Below are 14,668 nucleotides of genomic sequence, written 5' to 3'. Positions count from 1 at the left end.
ATATATAAAATTTAGTTTAAGAGTTTTTCTATATTTTTTTATTAGTTGGCAAGATACTTTTTCTAAAATGTTAAAACATGAAAAAACAAAAAAACTCAAACGTCGGGAACAGACAGGTGAACAGCTCGTGATATTTATTTTAATATTCTTAAAAAATAACTTTTTAAAGGATATTGATAAAATAATAATTAATATAAAGCATGATTTTAGGGAAGACAAATCAGTCCATATATATTATTTTTTCATTAATAATAAATAGAATAAAAAAATTGTTACATAAAAAGTTAAAATAATGAAGGTAGTCGTAATATTGCAAACGTGAGAGAAAGTCAGTGAAACGAAGCAAAACGTGAGAGGAGATTTCTAATATATGACGAAATTACTACTACATCTTTTCCTTAAAAATTAGTAATTATATGGATTCCTGGATTAGCCAGGGTAAATAGAAAAGCTGATCATTTGGTTGACCGAACTATTGTTGGGATCTGCATTAATTCTAACCGTTATACCCCACTACGCAACCAAATCGCGATATGACTAAGGTATTACTGCCACTACATATAATAAATGACAATGCAAAGATTTTGTAATCCTTAAATTGAATTTCAATCATTTAGTTGTGTGTTTGCTAACAAAAATAATTTTCTCTTTCAAATCTACCTTTGTAATTATTATTTATTGCATGATATAGCAAAGTATGTTCCAAATAAATCAAGATACTTCCAAACCGTTTTTGGTAATATTGTACATGGCCTCTTTGTTCAACTTTTTGTAAGTGAAATATGTACCATAACTTTGTTTGTCATATATTTAGCCCTACTTTATTCCTTTATTACTTAGGTTTTTAAAACTTTTAATTAATTACTTTTATGCCACATTCAATTTGGTAAATATAGTAATGTTTGAGACCCTTTAAAATGCTTAAAAAGTTGTGAATAGTAATGATGTCATCTAAAAAAATCAACTATCCATAAAGATAAATAAATAATAGTACTCCCTCTGTCCCAATTTGATTTGAATTAAATAATTTCATTCATTAAAATGGAATGAAAATTTGCTTATATAATGATTATGGTTGTTGGCCAAATTAAATAACTTATAAAAATTAGGATACAAAGTTATAATATTTGACTTTTTACACGGAGTTTAACACATTATAGAAAATATCGAGTTTGAGAAAGATTTTGTAATCCTTAAATTGAATTTCAATCATTTAGTTATGTGTTTGCTAACTAAAATAATTTTCTCTTTCAAATTTACCTTTGTAATTATTATTTATTGTGGTCCAAAAAAAGTTTTAGATATTGTACATGGCTTTTGTAATCCACTTATGTACCATAACTTTGTTTGTCATATATTTAGCTTAAATTGTTTCTGAATGTTTTTAGACTAACTAAAAAGAAAAATGATGTCATCTAAAAAAATCACATATAAAGATTTACATAGGGAATAGTAACTTTGAAGAGCTTATTTGGTATTGAGAGAGAACTCTGTAAATGATATTTTCACTTTGTAAATTTTAGGATTATAGTTGGATTTATCCTGATCTTATCTCTTAATAATCTTTTTATTTTGAAAATATAAATTAGGTATGATATTTTAACATAATTTTGTATAGTAAAGAAAATCAAAATTGATCCTTCAGAAAAATAAAAGCGAGAAGGAACAACATTATTAGGTACGTTGTTGCATTGAGACATGATTTACTTATTAAAATTTAGTTGATCCTAACATTCTTGGACTGATAGCATAGTTATAATATTATTATGACGTAAATTATCAAAATAATATTCCACTTAGACTTTAAAAAAAGAATGGAAAAGAAATGTCATTTCCTCACATGCATCTTTTGAAAAGAAAAAGAAAGTTTAAATTAAGAAAAGTAGCCTTTTTTCATATTTTGTATGATTTAATTAGAATTAGCATATATTAATATCATTTTAAAGTGTCAATTTTTAAAATTTAAAATTTTATCTTTATTTACAAGTAAATTCACCAATTTCTCAAGAGAAGAATAAATGTAAAATGTATGGTTTGATATTTTTTTCTTGAACCAAATTATATATTATTATTCTTTTTTTTTTTTGGTAAAAAGTAGTTTATAGTTCATAAGACATCGTTTTTACTAATCATGCATATGTAAACCACCAGTCCTTCTAGCAATTTTTTGTTGTTGAGATTTTACACTGAATCTTAGTTTTTTCTGATGCAATAGCTTTTAGTATATTATAGTATCAAAGCTTTTCAAGAATTAATATATTAGGATCTTTGAAAATAAAAAATAAAAAAAAATAATTTTTAAGGTTTATTCAATGCTCTTAATTAAGTGGGGGGGGGGGGGGGGTTTGGAAGAGAGTAAAAAGAAAGGAGAGAGATGTAACTGTGTTTACTAAGTGATCGGCTCCTTAATCTATTTTTAATAACTTTTAATCTTTTTAATAATTTTGTAACTTTTGAAGTTTAATTTAGTTATTTATTTTTTCTAACTCTTAAACCATTTTAGTTTAGCTAAACATAGGCTTTTACGGATATCAATAAGATATCTTTTTAAAAAAATGATGCAAGAATTTGTGATAAAGATTAAAAGGACCCTTTTCCTTATCCAAATTTTAGCTAAAAAATAATAGATTTCTTTGAATCACTATTAAGAAGAAGCAAAACACAATGGTCAACTACTCTTGTAGTCAGTTTGGAATTATTTTAAATACTTCCAACTATGTTAGTTTACAATATATCAATTTTTTTTTCTAATTAAACTATTATAAAGTTTTCTACATTGATCTTGGACCCGAGTTCAACACGGGCTTCACAAGACTAGTTTTGTTCTATAAACAAAAAGAATGTTAAAAGTTTATTTAATCGTCCAAAATCTTTCAATATTAAGGACCCGATTGGTCATGTGAATTTTTCACTTTATTTGTATTTGAGATTTAAAAAACACCTAAAACCTTATTTTTTTCACTGTCAATATATTCAAACAATTATATATTCTTTACAAAAACTGTAATCAAACACAATTCCAACTTTAAAATTAAAATAGAATGAAAACTATTTGATTTTCATAGCCTAACGCCTACTTATTCTGACACAATTTTTTTCTTGCTTATTTTGGGACAGAAAAAGCAGTACTGTGGTATTCAGATCAGTAAAAGCAAAGTCCAAAAAGTAAAAACAAAAGAACCGAAAAAAAAAAGGGGTTCTGACAACTGCCCGATAATCCACCAAACAACAACGGGCACCTGCCCTTACTCTTACCGGGCAGGAACAAACTCCGAGGTTACTTCTCCACTCTCTTTTTTACCTTAAATCTCCTCTCTTGACACTTCCATTATTTCACTCCCACCACCACACCCCCCACCCCCACACTGTGCCCCTCCGCCATGGTGGGTGGCGCGTGATATCCACTCGCCGGGCACTACTTCACCTCAAATGCTAGTGAGATTGAGGTGATTATGGGGCAGAATTTGAGCTCATGTGTACAACAACAACCCCAGCATGAACATAATGGATTGTTTATTGCAGTTCAAAATGGTGAACTTGATAAAGTTGAAGCTATGATTAATGAAGAACCAAATGTGGTTAGACTTAATAGTGTGCGTGGGAAGTTATCTGCACTTCATGTTGCTGCTGCTAATGGCCAGATCGAGGTTGGTTTTTTATTTTCTTGAAAAAATATGTAGTCTTTACAGTCTTGTTAGTGGTTCTTGATCTTTGATGAGTCAATTTAAAGGTTGGTTTTTCATTTTCTTGGAAAAAAATGTAGTCTTTACAATCTTGTTAATGGTTCTTGATCTTTGATGAGTCTATTTAAAGGTTGGTTTTTCATTTTCTTGAAAAAAAAAATGTAGTCTTTACAATCTTTTTTTTTTTCTCTTTTTTTTTTCTTTTGAGGTGGGTGGTTAATGGTTCTTGATCTTTGGTAAGTCATTTTTGTTCTTTCCCATTTTGCTTCTTGATTTTCAAAAATAAAAAAATGTTAGTCTTTACATTCTTATTTTTTTTTTTTCTGTTTTAAAGGTGGGGGTGTTAATGGTTCTTGATCTTTGATAACCCATTTCCATTTTGCTGATTGGTTTTGATTATGGATAGGTGCTTTGTATGCTCTTGGATCGTGGGGTTAATCCAGACATCTTGAATCGCCACAAACAGGTACTAATTAGTACTCCATGTGTTTCAATTTGTTTGTCTTACTTACTAATTTTGCTATTTGGACAGTCAAATGATATTTTCTTTGACCATAACTTTTTATGTAGTTTCTGAATATATAAATTTTATTTCAAAAAATTTGAAAATTCTATGTCCGAATTCACATTGAACATTATTTAGTTTGTCCCTCGTGCTCATTATTAAGTCACATAAATTGAAACAGAGGGAGTAGTAGTTGTGATCCATGTGTTCTACTCCCTCTGTCCCAAAGTAATTGTCATGTTTCGCTTCTCAAGAGTTAATTTGACTAATCTTCGAAGCTAAAAATTGATTAGATTCAAGAACTATACAAATAGTACTATAAGTTGCAACTTTCTCATGTCAATTTGATGAAAAAAATACATTTTAAAATGTTGCTCAAAGTTAATGTAGTTTGACTATCAAAAACGAAACATGGGAAGTATTTGGGGATGGAGGGAGTAGTGTATTGTGCCAATTGTATACACCAATTCTCAATTTTCATTTGTGATATGCAATTGTTTGCAAAATGTCAACTTTTTAGCATTTTGCAAAAATAATCATTGAAATTGATTTGTTTAATTGTGGATTATTTCAGACCCCATTAATGTTAGCTGCTATGCATGGAAATGTTTCCTGTGTGGAGAGGCTAATTCAGCGAGGTGCTAATGTATGTGAATCTTTGCGAGTTTCGTTCGTGATAGTTTCTTTGACTGATTGAGATGGGTAGTTAACTGGTTAATTCGTCGTATGTTTTAGATTTTAACATTTGATTCACTACATGGAAGAACTTGTCTGCATTATGCTGCTTACCATGGCCACTCTGACTGCCTACAATCGATCCTTGCATCCGCACATTCTGCTCCTGTTGCTCAATCTTGGTAAATTTCCAGTTCCTTTGACTCTGCTCGCCTTTGCTTTTCGTGTTAAGTGTCCAACTCTAGTTTAGTGAGATGTCCTTCTAAAGACAGGATTTCTTCTTCATCTTCCCCGTCAAAGTCCCCTTTTTGTCATCTCGATTATGCCTTACAGAGGGCTTCATGTATTCAAGTATCAGGGGCATTACCCTATTTTGTTAGGGGTTGTTCGGTTGTTGGTTAGGATAGAAATTATTCATGTATTAAACTAGCATAGCATAGTTAATACCATGTCTGGTAGCTTTTTAGTTGCTTTGTTTAAAATTCAGCACGCCAAGTACGGTGTTTGGTTATCATATTACTCACATAACTAAAACATGTATAAGTTATGGGACAATCTATGTATTTTTTTATGCAGGATAGAAAGATGAAATAACTAATACATGCGTAGCTAAACCCTGCATAACTCTATCCTGCAACCAAATGACCCCTTAATGAATGGCAAGCTGTTTACTCTTTTACTTGGATTGGCATGCAGGGGATTTGCGAGATTTGTGAACATAAGAGATGGAAGTGGTGCAACCCCATTGCACTTAGCAGCCCGTCATGGTAGACCAGCATGTGTCCGGATTCTTCTAAGCAACGAGGCTCTTGTCTGTGCTTCTAGCGGTGGCTATGGGTATTAAAACTCTCCCAGAGTGGTTTTTAACGTAAGTACCATATGTTGAAAGTCAATTGACATTAACAATTCTGCAGCCGTCCAGGAAGTACACCACTGCATTTGGCAGCTCGAGGAGGTTCTCTGGACTGTATACGTGAGTTACTTGCTTGGGGTGCAGATCGACTTTATAGAGATTCTTCTGGGTAAGCCCATATGCGCTTTTAATCGAGTTATTGGATTGGGCACCTTTTTAAGTAATGTGGTTTCTGCACTAACCATGTGCACAACGCAAGTATCTTAATTACTTGCTGATTATTTTACATTCTTCATCTCGATCATTTTATTTAGGAAGGTCGTCACATTCAGAATATGAAGTCATCACAAAGTAAATTTCCTTTACCTGTTGATTTTCTACATTCTGCATCTCTATCATTATTTTGTTTTTCTCCAAAAAAAAAAAAAAAAAGTCGAGAAAATTGGGTTTGTGTTTACCAGGAAAATTGGGTTTGCGTTTACATATGCACAATGGCGAAGTCAGGAATTTCGTTAAGGGTGTCCGAGATGTAGTATAATTTTCTGATGAGGGGCGTTCAACTAACACCACCCTTTGGCATATGTAGCCACGCGCCTCTGCCTTCTTGCAGTTGCAAAGCCAAAAATTTCGCTAAGGGTGTTCAAGATTTAATATATACGTATAAAAATTAATTTTGACCTATATACGATTATACTCAGTATAATTCCTTATATAGACAGTATAATTTTTTCTAATAAAGGCTGCTCGACTCAGTAGAGGCACATTAGTAACCTCTAGACTGACAAAGTCTGTCATAGTAGCAAGCTTCTTTAACCCCTTTCCCTTAACTGTCATTTTTCCAAATCCTTTCCGTTCTGTTTGTTGTATTATTCAACTCTTTGCAAGTAGTAATCCATCTTTTAATGTGAAACTGATCAGTTGTCAATTGGATTTGTACAGGCGAATTCCTTACATGATTGCTTTGAAGTACAAGCATGAAGCATGTGCAGCTCTCTTAAATCCATCATCTCCTGAGCCTTTGACCTGGCCATCGCCTTTGAAATTCATTACTGAGCTTGATGCCGAGGCAAAAGCTTTGCTAGAAAATGCTCTGATTGAGGCCAATAAAGATAGAGAGAAGTTGATATTGGAAAAGACGGCTGTCTCAAATACATCATCTTTGCATTCTGATTCTGGCCTTGAGAGTGATGACTTTGAGGTAATAAGTCTCTGCCCAATTAAACAAAATAATTAGAGTAAGAAATAAACAGTTGGAACTATTCTGCTTCAGTAGCTGCAATTGTTTGTCTGGGCTCATAAAATATTTTGATATGTCAGTTCGGCAGATGATTGATACACTATGTATGTGCAGATAGGCTCGTATCATTTTCTTTTTTCCTTTTCTGGTAATGCGATCGAGAATATACTCTTTGGTAGTTGGAAAAAATGTTAGCGGACCACTTTTTTTTTTTGTACCACTCTTATTTGTTGATCAATATAATATTTTCCATTTTCAAAAAGAACGGGAAAAGCAAAGTCATAATTTTGCGTATAAATTTTGAGTTGCGGTAGTAATCTGCAAATGAACATAATGGAGCTTTAAATGCATTTTTTCCCCCTTACTAAGAATCTAATTTTGACAACTCCCTGTTTTTTTGTATCCAAACAGGGCAGTGATTTAGAGCTATGTTGCATCTGCTTTGAGCAGGCCTGCACAATTGAGATTCAAAAGTGTGGCCATCAGATGTGTGCTCATTGCACTTTGGCCTTGTGCTGCCACAATAAACCGAACCCTGCAAGTAATAGTGAGAAGGTTCCTGTATGCCCCTTTTGCCGGAGTGATATCACTCATTTAGCCGTGGTCCAGAATAAAATAGACACTTACAAAGAGGTATTGAGTCCTTCAAGACCAAGAAAATCAAGAACATCTTTCAGTCTTACAGAAGGCAGTGGCAGCAGCAGCAGTAGTAGCAGCTTTAGAGTTTTGTCACCCTTAGCCTCATTCGGGAAGTTGGGTGGTCGCCATTCAGGCAAAATCAGTGCTGAAACCATTGAAGTGTTTGCTAAGCCTTGAGTCTGCTCAATCGAAGATTTAGACTAATGACATTCTAAATCTAGCTAGCAACGAGTCATGTTTCCAGTATACCTTATATATATGTATATCTATGTAACTATAAGGGTGGGGCGGGGTTGAGGGGGGGGGTGGGGTGGGGGTGGATGAGGGATACTTTTGAGCTGTTCAGATGGCTGCTCAACTACCCTTTTGCAAATTAAAGGGGTTAGATTATGAAGCTGCTGCCTATTGGCAATTGAATGAAGAACATTTTGTAGTAATTTCATCTTTGAGCGAAATGTTATTGGACGACTTCTTTTTATTTGTTGTTAATGAGCCTCTAGTTGAAGATTTAATAGGAATTTAGAAAATAATTATTCTTGACCTAGATACGCGGTATTATTACTTATATACACACAATATAATTTCTAACAAAAAGGTGTTTAACTGACCACTCTTCTGATCGATCACTTAGTTTGGTCAAGTATAAGCAGAATTGCCACAGTTAAACTGTATTTTCTTATTCTAAGTAAGTTTTGTTGGACTAATGTGTGTTTTTGGGTAGGAACTCTAGTTAATGACGAGGAAAATTATTTAGATATCTGCATATATAATGAGATACTGACGAATTAAAAAATCTCACAATAATGATGAACTTTTTCATAATAGAGCTATAGAATCATGGTTTGGGTTACCTACAGCTGTAAGTGCAATAGAGGTCAGCAAATTAGTTGAGTTCTTTTTCCTTTTATAATGTTTAATTTCTTGTAGTTTAGCAAACGGATTCCAAATCAAATTTGAGCTCGACTGAAATAAGAAGCATTTGACCGTAAAACGAAGTTTCATTCTGTTATATTATACATGCACAGACACAAGTCTAAAATGCTTGCATTAGGTTAGGTCGTCTATATCACACCCTTTGGGGTGTGGCCTTTCCTCAAATTCTACTAACGCGGAATATTTTGTGCACCGGGATGCCCTTTTTTAAACAAACACTTAATACAAAATTTTTAAACAAACACTTAGACAGAACTACTCTTAAACAGGGAAACAGTTCAGTTTCTCTAATATGCTTATCCACTTTTTCTGTCTTTGTTCTCTGATGTGAAGCTGCAGAATAATCTCTTTAAGTCTGAACCTGTAATCTCTGCTGACATGCTAAAATCTCCTGTTGTTTCTTTCAGACCATAGTTGCTGCAAACAGAAAACTCGGAATCCAAGCTTTTGGCCTGTTTCCACTGGCCCTTTTAGACATCCATTGCACTTCAGTAGCCCAATCTTGGACCTGTCTTCTTTCTCCCATCCAGTTGAGCAGAGCACTCCAAATCAGTTCTAAGTACAGGAGAAGACCAAGTTGTAAGAGTCTCTTCTGATGATGAGTTGCACAATGACACACTCTTTTGGTACTTGAATTGCCCATTTCTGCAACCTGTCAACTGTTGCCAATCTACCTTGTATGGCTAACCATGTAATAAATTGGTGTCTTGGTATTAGGTAGTGTCCCAACACCAAGCTATTCCTATTAACATTAACAATTCAAAAGCTCAATTTTAAAGTTTATAGTGATTGTCAATTAAAGTTTATTAGAATCTTTTTTTGATGCTTCTTAGTAGAAAATCCTTCAGTCTGAACCGAAAAGTGCACATGCATTCCAATGCTGAAAAAAGTGATGCAAGAACCAAGATGTCGAATCATACAAATTAATTTAGTACGTTCAAAGATGGTAGTAACAAATGCTCGAGAATCAAGATTTCATCACCCCCTCGTGAATCAAATAAACAATCACCTACCGTTAAACCAAATGTTTCATTCCCTGGAGACAATAAAAAATATGATACTCCCTCCATCCCATATCCATGTGAACTTGTTTGACTGGAAAAAATTTCATGGGTTCTTCAGTTGACACTGGTATTTTAACTTGTTCCTAATTTTATAATTTTTTTATGCGCTTAGTTACTTCAGAACAACATCAGACAGGCGATAGCTGAACTTCAGTAAAAAATGACTGAACTCCAACCATAAGAAATTCAGACCTCATGTTTGAAGTTGTTCCGAAGTGAGTAGACTTGTAAATATTTACACACGGCAGGTGTGAATTACATGGTGGTCCCAAAATCGGGTATATGTGCGCTTCGCTTGTTTAACTGGGCACAAAGTTTAAAAAAGAAATACTTTGCAACTTATAGTTTGTAACAACACCCATGAATATTTTTAAACTTAATTCTATAAATAGAAAGATGTCATTTTGTGGTTATATGTGCAAGTGGTCATATTTCAAGAGAAACCTTAAAAGTGGCTATCTATGCAAATATCTTCCAACATTTCTAGTCACTCTTAGGCAACAAACTGCCTTACTAAGCAGAGTATTAATTGAAATCCTTAAATTGTGGCTCATAAAGGTAAGTACTTCTAAGCTCTCCTTTTTTTGTGATTTGTGCTTGGAGATGTAATGGGTAAATATTGGCAGATTCATAGACTAAAAATCCATCAAGGAAAATGAGATTTTTGTCATTTGCGAAGATCAACAATGCTACTAACTCATCCTATGTGATTGGACAAAAGATCCTGTGAAATAGGTTCATAGGGTGATATGGATAATAACAAGTCATTAATTGATCAAAATATGCACTATTAATTTATGTCCCTCCTATAATATATTGATATTTGAATATAGTGCAATACTACAAGGAGAAGTATCACTTGTGTCCGGATTCAATTCGATTCAACTTTAAGTATCACTTGAGCAATTTTAAAAGTGAATACTTAAAGACCAAAACTGCTCAAGTGATACTTAAAGTTAAAGGGACTATTTTAAATCTACTATCAAAGCTAAGGGACTATTTTTGTCATTTCCTCTTCCCCAAAATGATGAAGTTCTTTGTTTTTTATTGTTGACAATGTTAACAGGGAAATTTTGATAACAAACAACTGTTCTGTTGCAACTAAAGATGGTTCTGTTGAAGAGGATTTGTGATGCTTTGGAAGAGACTGAATGCAAAAAAGATGTCCTCCGTCGAGCACTTTTAACATTGATGTTAGAATGGAAATGTTTCGAACAACACTTAGATTTGACCGGAACATGTTTGAAAGAATATGCTTCACTGAACTCAAATCCAGAGAGAAGCATCTGTGTTCTATTGAAGAATCAATCGGAGAAAGCTCAAAGGAACTCGAATTAGTTAGAGAATCAGTAAAGGCGAAGCGCAAAGAACTTGAGAACAAAGAAAACCAGCTTTCAGGATATGCTGATGACTTGAAACTCAGGGAGGAGAAATTAGAGGAGAAAGAGATGTCGGTTCGAGGTATCCTTGAGGAATTTGAGAATGTGATTGACGAGAAATTGAATGAGAAAGAGAAGCAATTTCACGAGCGGCTTTATGAGCTCAATTCTAGAGAAGAAATGTTGAAGCAACAAGAGAATGAACTGAAAGCGCAACAGAAAGAGCTTGATTCAAGTGAACTGGAAGCGCAACAGAAAGAACTTGATTCAAGTGAACTGAAAGCGCAACAGGAACAACTTAATGCATCTTTGTCTTTAGGGAAACGGAACCAGAAAAAGTTGAAGATGTGTGCGGAATGCTGATGGATTCTTTTGAAGAGCTCGCTAAAACTTCGAGTCGGTTGAGTCCAACAGCATGTGATTTGAGTATGGAAAGTTGGAAAGAACATGATTTAAGTGAACTGGAAGCCCTGAGTTTCGGGGAACAGGAACCAGGAAAAGTTGATGACGTGTGCAGAATGCTGATGGATTCTTTTGAAGGCCTCGCTAAAACTTCGAGCCAGTTGAGTCCTGCAGCATGTGATTTGAGGAAAAAATGTTGGAAAAGAGAAAGGACAACGAAATTGGTGGAGTGCCGCAGTTCAAGTAGACCTTATTGTTCAAACAACCCACTGAAAAGGTCAAAGGCAGGAAAATCTTCGGAACATGGTAAAGAGGAGCAGACGATAGATAAGGTTGTTGATGATAAAAACTTAGGTGTGCAACAGTTGCATACACACAATGCTGGTCTGGTGATAAGTTGTTCTGACAGGATTGGTCGTGGTGACTCTGAATCAGATCATGAGGATATGATGACTTTGACATGGAGACGAAAGAGAAAATTTTGATTTTGACCAAATCAAGCCACGTTATGATGGTTTAAATGGCATGCCTAGACTCTATGCCCGAGTTGAAAAGGTCTTACTCCCAGATTTAAGTTACAAATGGTCTGGTTAGAGGCTGATACAGAAGAAGATCATTGCACAAATCATGACTTACAGGTTTGTTGTGGCAGATCTAGAAGCTAATCTGTTAGGGTAAGGGCACAATGGCATTTCAGTTCAGTTAATTTTGTCATGAACCACTACTTATCAAAAAAGAAAGATTTTTATGATGGAGTGGAATCTCGCATAGCTTCCCTTATCATAGGTGCAATGCCCTTTGAACTACCAAATTTTTCATAATCAACTTTGACCATAATGTTCGCTAGCTAATTTTCTTGAACTTAGCACTCATAATCAGCATATGCACAACAAAGTCAAATGAAAATTATAAATTTCTGTTAGTTCACGTTAAAGGGAATGACATAGATTTGAAGGGTAAAAGTATACACCAGGGGGTGTGAACAGAGGCAGATTCAGGATTTGGGGGTTACGGGTGTCATATAGAGGAGGATCCATGATTTAAATTCTGTGGGTTCAATCTTAAGATATTCAGTATTGAGCCCATTATATTTTAAAAGTTATGGATTCATATCTACTATATATTAAAATTTAAATAATTTTGTACACATAAATTTATACTCTGTGTCGAAAGTTAGGGGTTCAATTGAACCCCCACTTAATAGGCTAGATATGTCGCTGGTGCCATACTGCTTTGAACATAGATGTGTTGATCAAACTGACCAAAATTTTACCTTATTTTCAACCTTGAAATAAGTAACTTTGGACTTCGGGTCGGTTATTCGTCTTTTCGGTTTATAAAGACAAATGAATTGAAAAAAAAAATTAACTAATTATGACAACATGGCGCTAAAGAAAAAACTTCAAACAATATATTAGTAATTGCATTAATATATATACATCACTCATTTATAATTGCACTCGATGAGTTTTCATATTCTAAAAACACTCCACGATGGCATAATTATTTATATTTGTAAATGTTTCACGTTTTATGTAACAAACAAAATATAAAGAGACCGAAGAATTTCATATACATAATTTCAGGTACAGAGAAGAAGTTTTATGTGGAAGTATCGATTCACAACAACAAAATTTTTAAAAAGCCAAAGAAATCAAATGAGATTTCAAAGATAGTTTTCATGTCGTCCTTTGCTGCAACATGCATTTTATTTTGTAAATTAAATTTTTCAACAGGATTTAAACTATTATAGTATAAACTAATTTTTTCCATGTACATCCAAATGATTTATATAATAGAACAAAGAGTAAGAGAAACTTACTGCCGAGTTTTTAATGTTTTGACGAAAAGAGGAGAGAAAATTTTGGAGAAAAATAAGTTGAAAGAAGGAAATTATTACTCCCTCCATCCCTGTTTATGTGGCACCGTTTGACTAGACATAAAGTTTAAGAAAGAAAGAAAGAAAGACTTTTGAAATTTGTGATTTAAAACAAACCTTAGACATTTGTGCGGCGATAAATCATTTCATTAAGGATAAAAGGAGAATTTTAAAGTTAAATTATTTCTAATTACAAAAAGTGACATTCTTTTTTGTGAAACTTACACAAATAGCTACCTTTTAATAGCTTCTAACTAGTTATAGCTAAAAAGATTTACAAAAATGATTTCATTTGTATTTTTTTGAAATACAAGAAATATAGAAAACTACGAAATACAAAACACGTTAGAGTAAATTTAGGCTCTATTTTTGGAACATATTTTTTAAAAAATTCTAAGAGAAAAATAAGCTATATTTTTGGAACATAATATTCTTTTCCTTTTAAATAGTAAGCAAATTAAATCAACCATATTTCATACAAATCACCGAAGAGTAAAATCAGAATTTATGGAAATTTTTATTAAAAAGAATTATGGGATTCAATTTAAAACTTCCCATAAATCACGCAAAACTTATTCTTCCATAAAAGCTCACAAATCTCTCTCAACTTTTATCACAATCAAAACTTTTTCAATTCAAAAATCACTAAAGATCTAAAAACTTCCAAAAACGGTACACCGAAATATAATGAAATATGGTTAATTGTTTAAGAAATATAAAGTTGTAGTATGCGTATATACAATGGAATACAATGAAATATATCAAATTGTTTCATAAATTAGAAATACAAAATGCGTACATTGAAATACAAATAAATACAAAAGTCGTGAAAACAAAGTGTAGTAAAAATAGGCTCTATATTTGGAACATTCACTATATTTACAACAAAAAAAGATAAATACATTGAAATATAGCGAAATAATATGCTGAAATACACTGAAATATACGGAAAATTAAATATACTGTTTGTTAATACACAGAAATATACTAAAACATTTTATCAAACACTTGGTAGGCATGAATATATCCACAACTCTCATCAATGGTGTTCTAATGGGAAAGAAGCGAGTCATCTCGTATTGCTACAAAAAGAACGTTATCCGGAGATAAAGCCTTTCAATTTGACTAGTTAATAAACTTCACTCTGTCGTCCTTCCCCGTTGTTAGAGCTCTTTTTTTCACTCCTTCGTCGACCATGGCTTCACTACCACTGGTAGCTGTGCTCATTGCTCTGTCTTTCTCCATTTCTCTCGCAAAACCATAGTGTATTCTTCAACAAGATTCAATCAAAAATAAAACTTTTTTTCTTTTTCCCATTTGTTACCAGTTGCTTTTCTTGTAAGCCACTCATTTTTCCTTATATCAACTTCATCTTTTTACAACTTCCATGTTGTTTCCATTAAAGCTTTCGCGTATCCC

At 33.2% G+C, this 14,668-nt stretch overlaps 1 protein-coding gene across 1 annotated transcript; it reads left to right on the top strand.

The window, feature by feature from the left end:
* Nucleotides 1–3,264: 3,264 nt before the first annotated feature.
* On the top strand, nt 3,265–8,138 carry LOC132057157 (putative E3 ubiquitin-protein ligase XBAT31). The gene is made up of 8 exons (XM_059449621.1): nt 3,265–3,647; nt 4,090–4,149; nt 4,763–4,834; nt 4,924–5,045; nt 5,560–5,700; nt 5,778–5,885; nt 6,656–6,914; nt 7,365–8,138. The coding sequence occupies exons 1-8, from the start codon at nt 3,453–3,455 to the stop codon at nt 7,767–7,769; spliced, it is 1,362 nt and encodes a 453-aa protein (XP_059305604.1). The 5' UTR covers nt 3,265–3,452; the 3' UTR covers nt 7,770–8,138.
* Nucleotides 8,139–14,668: the final 6,530 nt, after the last annotated feature.

The sequence above is a fragment of the Lycium ferocissimum genome, chromosome 5, assembly GCF_029784015.1.
Source record: "Lycium ferocissimum isolate CSIRO_LF1 chromosome 5, AGI_CSIRO_Lferr_CH_V1, whole genome shotgun sequence".
NCBI lineage: Eukaryota > Viridiplantae > Streptophyta > Magnoliopsida > Solanales > Solanaceae > Lycium > Lycium ferocissimum.
Note: the sequence above shows the minus strand (reverse complement) of the source record. Positions and strands in the feature narration are given on the sequence as shown.